This window comes from Pelodiscus sinensis, chromosome 1, assembly GCF_052426305.1.
Source record: "Pelodiscus sinensis isolate ZL-2025 chromosome 1, ASM5242630v1, whole genome shotgun sequence".
NCBI classification, from domain to species: Eukaryota; Metazoa; Chordata; order Testudines; family Trionychidae; genus Pelodiscus; species Pelodiscus sinensis.
Genome location: NC_143052.1, coordinates 11,618,166 through 11,630,723, shown reverse-complemented (window position 1 = coordinate 11,630,723; position 12,558 = coordinate 11,618,166). Strand labels below are relative to the sequence as shown.

At 50.1% G+C, this 12,558-nt stretch overlaps 1 protein-coding gene across 1 annotated transcript in view; it reads right to left on the bottom strand.

The window, feature by feature from the left end:
* TAF3 (TATA-box binding protein associated factor 3) overlaps positions 1-10,720 on the bottom strand; it is a 149,732-nt gene extending 139,012 nt beyond the window's left edge. Inside the window, exon 1 of the mRNA XM_075925999.2 lies at positions 10,432-10,720. Coding sequence (XP_075782114.2) covers positions 10,432-10,597 — 166 coding nt within the window. The 5' untranslated portion in view covers positions 10,598-10,720. The remainder of the gene's footprint in view (positions 1-10,431) is intronic.
* Between the last annotated feature and the right edge of the window lie 1,838 nt (positions 10,721-12,558).

Genomic DNA, 12,558 nt, shown 5'->3' with positions numbered 1-12,558 from the left:
GCTCCCTCCAGCACCCTCTCCACTCCCCCCACCTTACTGTCTCATTGTGATAGAGGCAGCAAGGGGGGAAGCGACTAGTCACCCAGTGTTTCAACTATCAGATAAGCTTTTGCTTATGGATAGCTGACTAATCGATTAGTCGCTTACACCCCTATATCTTATCACTGGAAAAAGTTCAGAAAAGGGCAACAAAAATGATTAGGGGTTTGGAACGGGTGCCGTATGAAGAGAGGTTAAAAAGATTGGGACATTTCAGCTTAAAAAAAGAGACTAAGAGGGGGAGATGATAGCGGTCTACAAAATCATAACTAGTGTGGAGAAAGTGAATAAAGACAGATTTACTTGTTCGCATAACATAAGAACTAAAGGTCACCAAATGAAATTAATAGGTAGCAGATTCAAAACAAACAAAAGGAAGTACTTCTACATACAACCCACTGTCAACCTGTGGAACTCCTGGTCAGAGGACAATGTGAAGGCCAGGACTTTAACAGGATTCATAAAAGAGCTAGATCAGTGGTCCCCAACCGTTATAGGCTCCCGGGCGCCCGGGGGGTGGGGCCACTCACGCGCCGGGCGCCCAGGGGCACGCGAGGGGACAGGGATGCCCTTGCACCCGGCACCGGCATGTGCCCCAGGGCCGGGGATGGGGCTGCCTGAACGCCTTGTGCCGCCCAAGCGCCTTGTGCCATGGGCCCGGAGCCGGCGCCGCCGCCCGAGCCGCGCGCCTGGAGCCGGCACCGGCGCCTACTTCAAAGTAGGAATAAGAGATCCTCCGGAATAGGGCTTTATTCCGGAGGATCGGGCCAGTCTAGATGCTTTTTTCCCGGCTTTTCCCCAAGCCGGAAAAAAAGCCGCGGACATGTTTATTTAAATCCGCGGGGGATATTTAAATCCGCCGGGGATTTCCCTATTCCCACTTTCAAAATTAGTATGCCCCTTCCGAAAAAGGGGCCAGTGTAGACGTAGCCATGGAGAGTTATAGCAGCCTAGCTATAATTATACCACTTTTTTTTTTATTGTTGGAGCCAGGTCTGTAAGGTTTGGTTTTTTTTGGGGGGGGGTGGCAATGGTTGTTTTTTGGCTTTGCTTCTGACAACAACAACCACCAAAAAAAAGGGGGGGGGGAGTTCCCACCGCATCATAAGTGTTCAGAAGGAAGGAGTATCCAAAAGGGTTGGGAAAAAGTGAAGCAACAGATACTATTTGTCTTTCAAAGCAATCAAAGGTTTTTGCTCTAGATGGAGAGGAGGAGAATGGCAATTTTTAAAGGAGTCATGTAGCACTTTAAAGATTAACAAGATGGTTTATTAGGTGATGAGCTTCCGTGGGGCAGATCCACTTCTATATGATATGAAGACGTGGGTCTGCCCCACGAAAGCTCATCACCTAATAAACCACCTTGTTAGTCTTTAAAGTGCTACATGGCTGCTTTTTTGTTTTACCATGATCAGACTAACACGGCTACCTCTCTGTTAATTTTTAAAAGCTTATAGTACTCAGCCAATCTGGATGCATTTTTATAGAATCAGCAAAAACAATTTCTCAGATGCTAAGACCAAATTTTATGACAAACTTTAAGTTCCTGCTCCAAACCCTGAAAGTTTTAGAGCTCTTCAGTTTTGCAGCTTTGAATAACTGACAATGGGAGAAAGCTTGCAGATTTTTTAAAACCTTATTACAAAGAGCAATAGCTATTCAATTATTTGTAGCCAAACGGACAGGAAAATTAATGAGTGGTTACATATATACAGGGCAAATCACAATAAATAATATATAATATATTGAGTGTATTATTGATATATGATCTATATCATTTGCATACTATTCTCATCTAAGGATCATAAAATCATAGAATACCAGAACTGGAAGGGACCTTGAGAGATCATCAAGTCCAGTCCCCTGCCCTCAGGGCAGGACCAAGCACGGTCTATATCATCCCTGACAGATGTCTATCTAACCTGCTCTTAAATATCTCCAGTAATGGAGATTCCACAACCTCCATAGGCAATTTATTCCAGTGTTTAACCACCCTGACAGTTAGGAAAAATTTCCTAATGTCCAACCTAAACCTCCCTTGTTTCCCATTGCTTCTTGTCATCAGAGGCCAAGGAGAACAATTCCCCATCCCCCTTTCCTGTGACACCCTTTTAGATACCTGAAAACAGCTATCGTCCCCTCTCGGTCTTCTCTTTTCCAAACTGAACAAGCTCATTTCCTTCAGTCTTCTCTCAAAAGCCATGTTTTCTAGACTTTTAATCATTTTTGTTGCTCTTCTCTGGACCTTCTCCAATTTCTCCTCATCTTTCTTGAAATGTGGTGCCCAGAATTAGACATAATATTTCAACTAAGGCCTAATCAGTGCAGAGTAGAGGGAATGTAAAAAGGGTTTAAAAATACTAACTGTGTAACCCATTACAATGTAATTGGTTAAAAAGTTAAATGGCAATATTTTTTAACCCACTGGTGGCCCCGCAAGCTGCTGGCTGCCCCATGGGTAGTAGGCACCAGCCCCTGCTGGCCCCAGCCAGAGTTTAACCACTAACCAGAACTGATAAGCATCAGCTTATTGGTTAACTAGTTAAACTCTTACATCCCTATTTCCATCCAACTGAAGCTACTTCATATAATATGCCTACATAAATCCAGAAAGGCTGCTGCATCGCATAAATCCTGGGATGCAGCTGCCTTCTGATGTACACCATTCTTTTACACACTGTTATGATAACTATTGCAAACATAGAGGTCAACTTTTTTGTAGTTAAAACATCAAATTAGGAATCAGAGCTTTGTTTCCAGACTCTCTGTAGTATATCTGGGCAAGTCACTTACAGTACATCTAGACTGCGACTCTATTTTGGGATACCAGAAGTATCCCAAAATACCAACACCACATCTTTAAACACGCTTTCTATTTCCCGAAATAGCGGGCGCACTATTCCAGCGTCTCTGTAACCCTGGTTTCATGAGGGTTAAGGGATTTGTCGAAATAGTGCCTTATTTTGAAATTTAGCACGGTCTACACAGTGCCAAATTTCAAAATAAGCTCTTTCGACCTAGACTCAGAATAAGCTACGCAATTTGCATAGTGCAAATTGCATAGCTTATTCCAACAGAAGGGTGCTGTCTAGACGCACCCTCTGATGTTGTTGTGCAACTGTTTCTCCATAGGTAACTCTTGTTCCTACTGATGAAACAACTTAGAAACGTACTGCTCCATTCTCACATGTACTGCTTCCTCTGCACTGACACCTAAATCACAACAAAAACTGTTTTGGAATACAGTATTTTTACGTTTTAAAAAATGCTGTTAAACATCCAAACCAAGTTTTGGGGGCTCTCTTTCTATATACACATAGAACTGCTTCAAACAGCATGGTATTAAAGCCAACTAGTGAACCTTTAGTGAGCATCAATAGTGTTTCATGGACCAATTAACATGCAATAGATTAATGTGCTTAAGAAATCACAACCTCCCCATTGCATATTACTGCTTCATGTAGACAAGCCCTTCGTTACAAATTAGGGATCAGGGACATCTCCTATATAAACAAACTGTGCTGGAAAAAGGGTGATGTCAGCATGAACTGAGTAACTGTTTTCAGTGTTTATTAGACAAACCACCAATTTTGATTTTATTTATTTTTGTATTGAAGGTGTTTTATCAGTTAAAGCCTAAAATAAGCAGCCTTATTTATATGGAAAGCTTTTTTGTTTTTCTGTTTGTTTTTTTAATAGGGTTCTCAAACATTTTCACAGTATGAAACACATGAGGTCTGCAACCTGTATACCATCTCTGGTTTCAGTTCCTGCATGTAGATTTTGTCTAATTCTTGAAAATTCTTTTTGCATAACATCTTAAAGATACAGTCTTACTTATCTGTTAAACTCTTGCGCCTTGATTACTGCAACACTTCTCTGTAGCCCTAACAAATGCAATTTTTCCTGCTCAGATCTATACAGAATATTTCCGCAAAGATAATTTCCTAGCCCATTGCTCTGTCTGTGTCATTCCCTGCTACCCTTTTTCTATTCTCTTAGACTGCTTCTCTTTGTTTTCAAGGCCTTTCATAGTCAATCCCCACTCTTTTGACTCACTTCTGAGCTGTCAAAGCTTGACTCCAATTAGCACACAATACCAGCCTCCATATATTATGCTTCATGCCCTCGTCCATGTTGCCCTTGCTTCTTGGGAGGCACTCCCCATAAACAACTGTAAAGCTATCTTCAAATCATTCCTCAAAAGTCTCCCTTGCTAGGAAACCAACAAAAGACCTCATAACAGGCTGCACTGCCCATCACCACTGTTGTCTGAATGTTTCCATGTATTCCCCCATCTGTTATATCTTGTCTTATGATTAGATTGTAAGATCCTTGTTTCAGGACCATCTCTCAATTCTGTAAGTGTACAGGACCTAGCATAATGAGCCCTGGTCCATGACAAGACCTCCTAGGAATTACGATAATTAGGGATGTGAACTATGGATGTAAGCAACTACAGGCAGTCCCCGGGTTACGTACAAGATAGGGACTGTAGGTTTGTTCTTAAGTTGAATCTGTATGTAAATCGGAACTGGCGTCAGCCGCTGCTGAAACTGATCAGATTCAACAGCAGCTGAATCTGGACGCCAGTTCTGACTTACATACGGATTCAACTTAAGAAACCCAGGCGTCCCCAACTCAGCTGCTGCTGAAACTGATCAGCGGCTGATTCCAGGAAGCCCGGGGCAGAGCAACTCTGCCTCTGGCTTCCTGTAGTCAGCCCCTGGTCAGTTTCAGCAGCGGCTGACTTGGGGACGCCTGGGGCAGAGCAGCTGGGGTGCTGCTGGGTTGCTCCAGTAGCGCCGCTCCTTGGCGCTACTGGAGCAACCCAGCAGCACCGCAGCCGCTCTGCCCCAGGCGTCCTGATTCAGCAACTGCTGAAACTGACCAGCAGCCGCTGAATCAGGACGCCTGGGGCAGAGCAGCTGGGGTGCTGCCGGGTTGGTACAGTAGTGCCAAGGAGCGGCGCTGCGGGACCAACCTGGCAGCGCCCCAGCTGCTCTACCCCAGACGTAGGCAAGAAAAGCCTGGTCTGCTGGGGGGGGGGGGGGGGAAGAGGGGCACTAGCTGCACCCCCCCCAGCAAACCAGGGAGACGCGGGTGGCGGGACCGCCCGCGTCCTCCATGGCTTTGCTCTGTCTCCCTGGTCTGCTGACCAGGGAGACGGGGAGGAAAGCCGCAGAGCACGCCTGCAGCGGGACATCCCAGGTGCGCCCGGGCTGTCCCGCTGCTGGCGTGCTCCGCGGCTTTGCTCTGCGTCTCCCTGGTCTGCAGGGAGACGGGGAGCAAAGCCTTAGAGCATGCCCGCAGCGGGACAGCCCAGGCGCGCCCGGGCTGTCCCGCTGCGGGCGTGCTCCGCGGCTTTGCTCCGCCTCTCCCTGGTCTGCTGGGGGGGAGCTCCCCCCCCAGCAGACCAGGGAGACGTGGAGCAACTTTTCTCGCCCCGGAGGACGGGGGCGGCAGGACTGCAGCGCATCTGCGCGTCCCGCCGCTCCAGTCCTCCGGGGCAAGAAAAGCCCCATTCGTAACTGCGGATCCAACATAAGTCGGATCCGCGTAACTCGGGGACTACCTGTAGTCGAGTAGTTGACGACCCAATAAGCATATGCTTGCTTCCCTCCCTTGCTGCCTCTATAAGAGTCAGCAAGAGGAGGGAGCAGAAGCCGGTGCAGGAGGGAGCTGACTTAAAAGCTGGTTCCCCCCAGCACCGTCTCCACAGGGGGGCAGAGGTGCAGCGGGGGACTGGGCAGGAGCTGGGAACCAGATGATTCCTGGCTCATGCCCAGTCCCAGATACTGTGCCTCTGCTTAACTGCAGAGCTGCAGCATCTGGGACGGTGCGACCTGGGACAGCTGATTCCCGGCTTGAACCCAGTCCCCTGCTGTGTCTCTGCCTTTTATAAATGTAATAAGAGCCAGGGCTGGGAGCTAAGCCCAATGTGGCCCTGCACCAGTGGCTGCTCAGTGCTTTCACCCATAGCTACAATCATTCCTGTTTTTGCCTTATTTCTATATCCTGGCTCGAGTCCACTCTAGACCTGCTTTTTCCTTACCAGATTCCTGACTCTGGCTCTAACTCTTGATTCTATTCCTGACCTCTGACTTTTGCTGTGACTGCTGAGACTGACAGCCACTGTTCTAAACTCTAGTCCTGACCACGCATGCACTAATTCGTAATACATCTCCCATCCCATTGGAAATCACAGTATCTCTGACAACTATAGCTATTTTTACCTAGAAAAGTAACATTAGGAAAATACTGAATATATTTAGACATCTTTTGATGTGATATAGCAAATGGAAAATAATTGGCACTGTCAGAAAAGTCATCATTTGCTTGTTAACTGAGAAAATATGGACTCTATTATTTGATTTTACAGTCATTTTTCAGTGTAGAACCATAGTATACAACTATTGTGTCTCAGTTACTGAAGATCCAATCTGTTCAGTTTACAAGTGCTAAGATCCCATCCCCCTCCAAATAAACAACTCAACTGACAGTCCTGCTAAGTCATACTGATCCAAGGGTCAAACTGGTTAGTTTCCGGCTAACATATCAATAACAAAGACTCTACAACTAGAAGTTAATTAATAATTTATTTTATCATGCAAGAACCACAGAAGAATCTAGTTTATTATTTCAAACTTGAATTGGTTTTGTACAGTAGAAGTTTTACACAGTGAAAAGCAACCCCAAGTCTGAATATACTTCAGGAGGTGAGAGTTCTGTTGAGTAATAGGATGTGCTTTTGACAGTCACATCTGAGAGAAAAATATCAGCGTTAAGCAGAGAATATAAAAAACATTATACCACATATGCCACTTATAACAGCATGTGCCTCTGTAATGAAGAAACAATGCTCCCTTCCCCTCCATACATTCATCAAGAAAATATGCCCTGTTCCCAAGTCGCAGTAAATGCTTCACACCCCTTATGCAGCTGAAATAAGAAGGTAGATTACAGTGCCTCCAACTCCTAATTATATAGCCCTCCCCCGGCCTCACAAATCTCAAGGTGGCTATGGAAATATAGGCTAAGCCCTGGAAGGTAATTCTGTTTTCAAGCTTTTCAGCACTCTCACAGTGGCAACTCTGGTCCATGTGTAAAGATATTGTCCCCCATAATACATCTGCTTCACACCAAGTTCACATGGATCAGACTAATGACAATAAGTCCAACCCAACTTCAGGTGGGTAACTAAGTCCTCTCTTTTATTCCACAGTCTGATGCTCCCTGATCTCCTAGATTCTACCTTACAATTATTATACATGTTTATACAGCACCATTCATCTTAGCATTTATATGCGAAACTTAGAGGTATGATTGTGGCACATGTAAAATCCCTGCATTGGTGATACATATGGGTACCACCCTATGCACTCTCGCTTCCCTTTCCCTCCTAAAAAAGAACCTAAAGTTTTTCTCATGACTATTGGTAGGCTCAGTCCAACCCCTGAAGGTAGCCAAAAAACATATGGTCCCAAGGCTCCTCTGTTTTTTTAATCTGAGAACTTTTGGTGGCAAACAAGAAAAACCCTCAGAGCATGACAATATCCACATACCCCCCATCCTTCTGGGTTTACAGTTTATAGGGAGGTTGTCATCCCTGGCGTCTCAGCCCTCTAATCCCAATGGACCCTGAAGTCAAAGCAGCAGTGATGCCCCCACTCCTCAACTCCCATTAGCACTGTCAGCCCCCAAGTGACCATGGATCTTTACTCACCTCTGCAGACTCCACTACAACTGTGCCTCCCAGAAGCTCTCCCTGAGCTTACACTACAGTGACACTCCCAGAGCCCGAACTGACCCACCATTCCCCTTGACTCCCCATGTTCAGAGAGAGCAGTCATGTATGACAGCCATGCTTCCTCAGATCATATTCTGGAAGAGAATTGGCATGGCCATATATATCAAAGGAATAAAATGAAAAAAGTGAACACATTATTAAACTGACAAATCAGATTTAGTACAGAAGGTGGGGTGAGGGAGAGGGAAGGACGGAATAGCTATTTATGAGTCGATGAATGGTTAATCAGGGGTGATAAGTGAGGAAGCTATCTTTGTAATGGTTAAGGTAATTAGCATCTTTGTTAAGGTCCATCCCTCACCCTACACTAACCTCGCATACACAGAACTCACCAGGGTGGTAGCTCTTGCCCAACCCCAATTCTCAGAATGTCCTCAGCACTCAGCTGGCAGTGACAGCCTCAGCCTCGCTACACTCACAGAATGTGCAACAGTAGTCCCACTGTGTCTGGCTACCTCTACACTCACAGAGCAGGCAGTTACATCCCCGTCCCCACAACTCCCCCCGTACCCAACACTCACAGTGAAGCCACTAGCAGCCCTGGACCAGCAAGACCCCGTCCATGTTCTTCCCTGCAATCACTGAGCTTACAGTAGCAGACACCGCCCCCTCCATCCATGGCTCCCCCACTCCTGCACTCACAGAATGGGCAGTGGCAGCCCCAGCCCTCCGTCTCCATGGCTCCCCCACTCCTGCACTCACAGAATGGGCAGTGGCAGCCCCGGCCCCCCATCTCCATGGCTCCCCCACTCCTGCACTCACAGAATGGGCAGTGGCAGCCCCGGCCCCCCGTCTCCATGGCTCCCCCACTCCTGCACTCACAGAATGGGCAGTGGCAGCCCCGGCCCCTGTCTCCATGGCTCCCCCACTCCTGCACTCACAGAATGGGCAGTGGCAGCCCCGGCCCCCCGTCTCCATGGCTCCCCCACTCCTGCACTCACAGAATGGGCAGTGGCAGCCCCGGCCCCTGTCTCCATGGCTCCCCCACTCCTGCACTCACAGAATGGGCAGTGGCAGCCCCGGCCCCCCGTCTCCATGGCTCCCCCACTCCTGCACTCACAGAATGGGCAGTGGCAGCCCTGGCCCCCGTCTCCATGGCTCCCCCACTCCTGCACTCACAGAGCGGGCAGTGGCAGCCCCGGCCCCCGTCTCCATGGCTCCCCCAGTCCTGCACTCACAGAATGGGCAGTGGCAGCCCCGGCCCCTGTCTCCATGGCTCCCCCACTCCTGCACTCACAGAGCGGGCAGTGGCAGCCCCGGCCCCCCATGTCCATGGCTCCCCCACTCCTGCACTCACAGAGTGGGCAGTGGCAGCCCCGGCCCCCCATCTCCATGGCTCCCCCACTCCTGCACTCACAGAGCGGGCAGTGGCAGCCCCAGCCCCCCATCTCCATGGCTCCCCCACTCCTGCACTCACAGAATGGGCAGTGGCAGCCCCGGCCCCCGTCTCCATGGCTCCCCCACTCCTGCACTCACAGAGCGGGCAGTGGCAGCCCCGGCCCCCCATCTCCATGGCTCCCCCACTCCTGCACTCACAGAGCGGGGAGTGGCAGCCCCGGCCCCCGTCTCCATGGCTCCCCCACTCCTGCACTCACAGAGCGGGGAGTGGCAGCCCCGGCCCCCGTCTCCATGGCTCCCCCACTCCTGCACTCACAGAGCGGGCAGTGGCAGCCCCGGCCCCCGTCTCCATGGCTCCCCCACTCCTCCACTCACAGAATGGGCAGTGGCAGCCCCGGCCCCCGTCTCCATGGCTCTCCCACTCCTGCACTCACAGAATGGGCAGTGGCAGCCCCGGCCCCCGTCTCCATGGCTCCCCCACTCCTGCACTCACAGAATGGGCAGTGGCAGCCCCGGCCCCTGTCTCCATGGCTCCCCCACTCCTGCACTCACAGAATGGACAGTGGCAGCCCCGGCCCCAGTCTCCATGGCTCCCCCACTCCTGCACTCACAGAGCGGGCAGTGGCAGCCCCGGCCCCAGTCTCCATGGCTCCCCCACTCCTGCACTCACAGAACGGGCAGTGGCAGCCCCGGCCCCCGTCTCCATGGCTCCCCCACTCCTGCACTCACAGAATGGGCAGTGGCAGCCCCGGCCCCCGTCTCCATGGCTCCCCCACTCCTGCACTCACAGAATGGGCAGTGGCAGCCCCGGCCCCCCATCTCCATGGCTCCCCCACTCCTGCACTCACAGAATGGGCAGTGGCAGCCCCGGCCCCCATCTCCATGGCTCCCCTACTCCTGCACTCACAGAATGGGCAGTGGCAGTCCCGGCCCCCCGTCTCCATGGCTCCCCCACTCCTGCACTCACAGAATGGGCAGTGGCAGCCCCGGCCCCCCGTCTCCATGGCTCCCCCACTCCTGCACTCACAGAATGGGCAGTGGCAGCCCCGGCCCCCATCTCCATGGCTCCCCCTTCATGGGCAGAACGGACAGTAGCAGCCCCAGGCCACCATCTCCACGGCTCCCATCCCCTCTGCAGTGGCAGAGGCAGGCTGCCCCGGCAGGGGAGGCCCCGCCCCGCACTGACTCAGCCCCCCGCTCCCCTCCCCCGCAGTGCCAGAGGCGGCCCCCGGCCCGGCACTCACAGAGCTCGCAGTAGCGGTGGCAGCCCCGGCCCAGCCCCTGCAGGTAGCGCTGCAGCACGTCGGTGAGGAGGTCGCAGGCCGAGATCTGCACCGAGTCCCAGCCCAGCGCCTGGCAGACCTGAGCCACCGACACCCGCAGCAGACACCGCGAGTAGCTCTCGCACATCCCGGCCGGCTCAGCGCGGCCCGGGCCCGGAGCCCGCCATGGCCCCCCTCACGCGCAGGCCCTGGCGCCCGCTGCCGCCAACGCCGCCATCTTGGGGTCGCGCCTCCCGGCCGGCCGGGAGCAGGCAGGCCGCGCCGCTCCACCCCCGAGCGCGTCGATGGGGCGGGCGGCCTATCGATTGCTCTGGCCTCCAGCGGGGCCGAGCCGGCCTGGCTGTGCAGGCGGGGCGGGGGGATCGCTCAGCTGGTAGACAGAGACCCAGGGAGAGTAGGGGAAGGCGCAGGGGGAAAACGGGCGCACGGGAAAGTATTAGGGGGAGGGGAATTAACAGCCTGAGACTCAACTGGGAAAATACCAGCTGCTACCTTTGTTGGAAGAGGTGGGTTGTGCGTGCCCACGAAAGCTCATGCTACCATCCACGTGTTTTGATAGTCTTTAAGGGGCTGCAAGACTAGTTGTTACTGGAAAAACTTCAACTACAGAGTAACTCGGCTACCCTTCTGTACCTCTATGGGTAGAGCCCTGCCCGGCTACACCACTGGTACCTGCATCTGCAAACAGTACCAGGGGATATAAAGTGGATATCCTCAAATTTGCAGGGTCCTACAAACAAAACTGGGTGTCCGCCTCCCTATCTGCAAAAGTGAGCCGCAAGTATCTTCGTCCAGATTTGCAGTGCTCTATTTGGTAAGGATCAGACAGTGACAGGGGAGTGAAGAGGGACCTGCAGCCCTGCTAGAAACTGATGCAAACTAGAGAAGACAATGCACAGAGAAACTTTGTGCAAGTTTGTGGTAAGAGAAGCCTGCAGAAGAGGGATGTCAGTCAGTGCAGTATCAGCATGGTATGAGGAGCTGTAGTAGCAATCCTAAGGGTTAAAAAGTCTTTAGTCTGGACCCCAAAAGCATGGCCTTTTTTAAAAAGGGAGGCATTTGGGGTTTGTTTATATTTGTCTTATGGGCAATAGAGCAAGTGGTTTAATTTTTCTGCTACCCCCTCCCTTCAAACATATGAAACACTTTGATTAAGAAATGCTGTTGTTGTGTCTGAGGGGGTTACAGATCAGATGCTTTGCAATCCCAGTCTCTTTGGGGCTCATGCATCAGGGTACATCTCCTATGATCTCTTGGAAAGAGGTGGCCTAGGAAATGTTCAGATGCAGAGCCTGGCCTATGGAGAAGGGGAGCACAGGGAACTTGAACTATAATTTTTGTAAGGCAGACTGTAGGCATTTCAGAATAAAAATACTATTTTTATTTTAAAAAACTTAAAAATTCTTTGGAAAGCATATGCATTTTCAGAAAAAAATAGTTTGTCAAATCCAACTTTTCCTGAAAAAAAGATTTGACTTCCCTCCCCTTCATTCAGCACTCAGTGGGGTTCTCTGTTATGTCCCTTCTCTCCTTCCTTTAATTTTTTCCCCTTTCAGATTAAGCCCTCTGGTCATTTTTATTACTATTCTTTGAATGCTCCCCCAGTTTGACAATACAGTAAAAGCTCTGTTATCAGCATACTGGTGGAATGGAGGGTGCTGGTTAATTGAATATTCTGTTTAACAAACAGTTCTATTTTATCAATGGAATACCACTTTTCAAAGAACTAGAAAACAATAAAATGAATAAAGTATAATAGTATTCAGGTACTCACCAAGCCTGATGTATTGCACTGCAGAGTGGTTGGTTCCTTGAAGCACTTAGGTGTATGCAGGGAAAGTTATTTTGTGTCACTACACAACAATTGGCAGGTCATGACATACATCCCAGTTCATTAAAAATACACTTAATATAAAACTCTACAAAATGTAATTTAATCTTCAATGATTCAGCAGGCACTTCAGGATCTTGTAGTGCCTCAGGGTCATCAATATCAATTATCATTGTAGATGTTTGTAGAAAGTGTAGGAGATTGAGCTGAACTGGTAATGACATGCCCTAGAAACTGCATCAGCTTACTTATTTGTC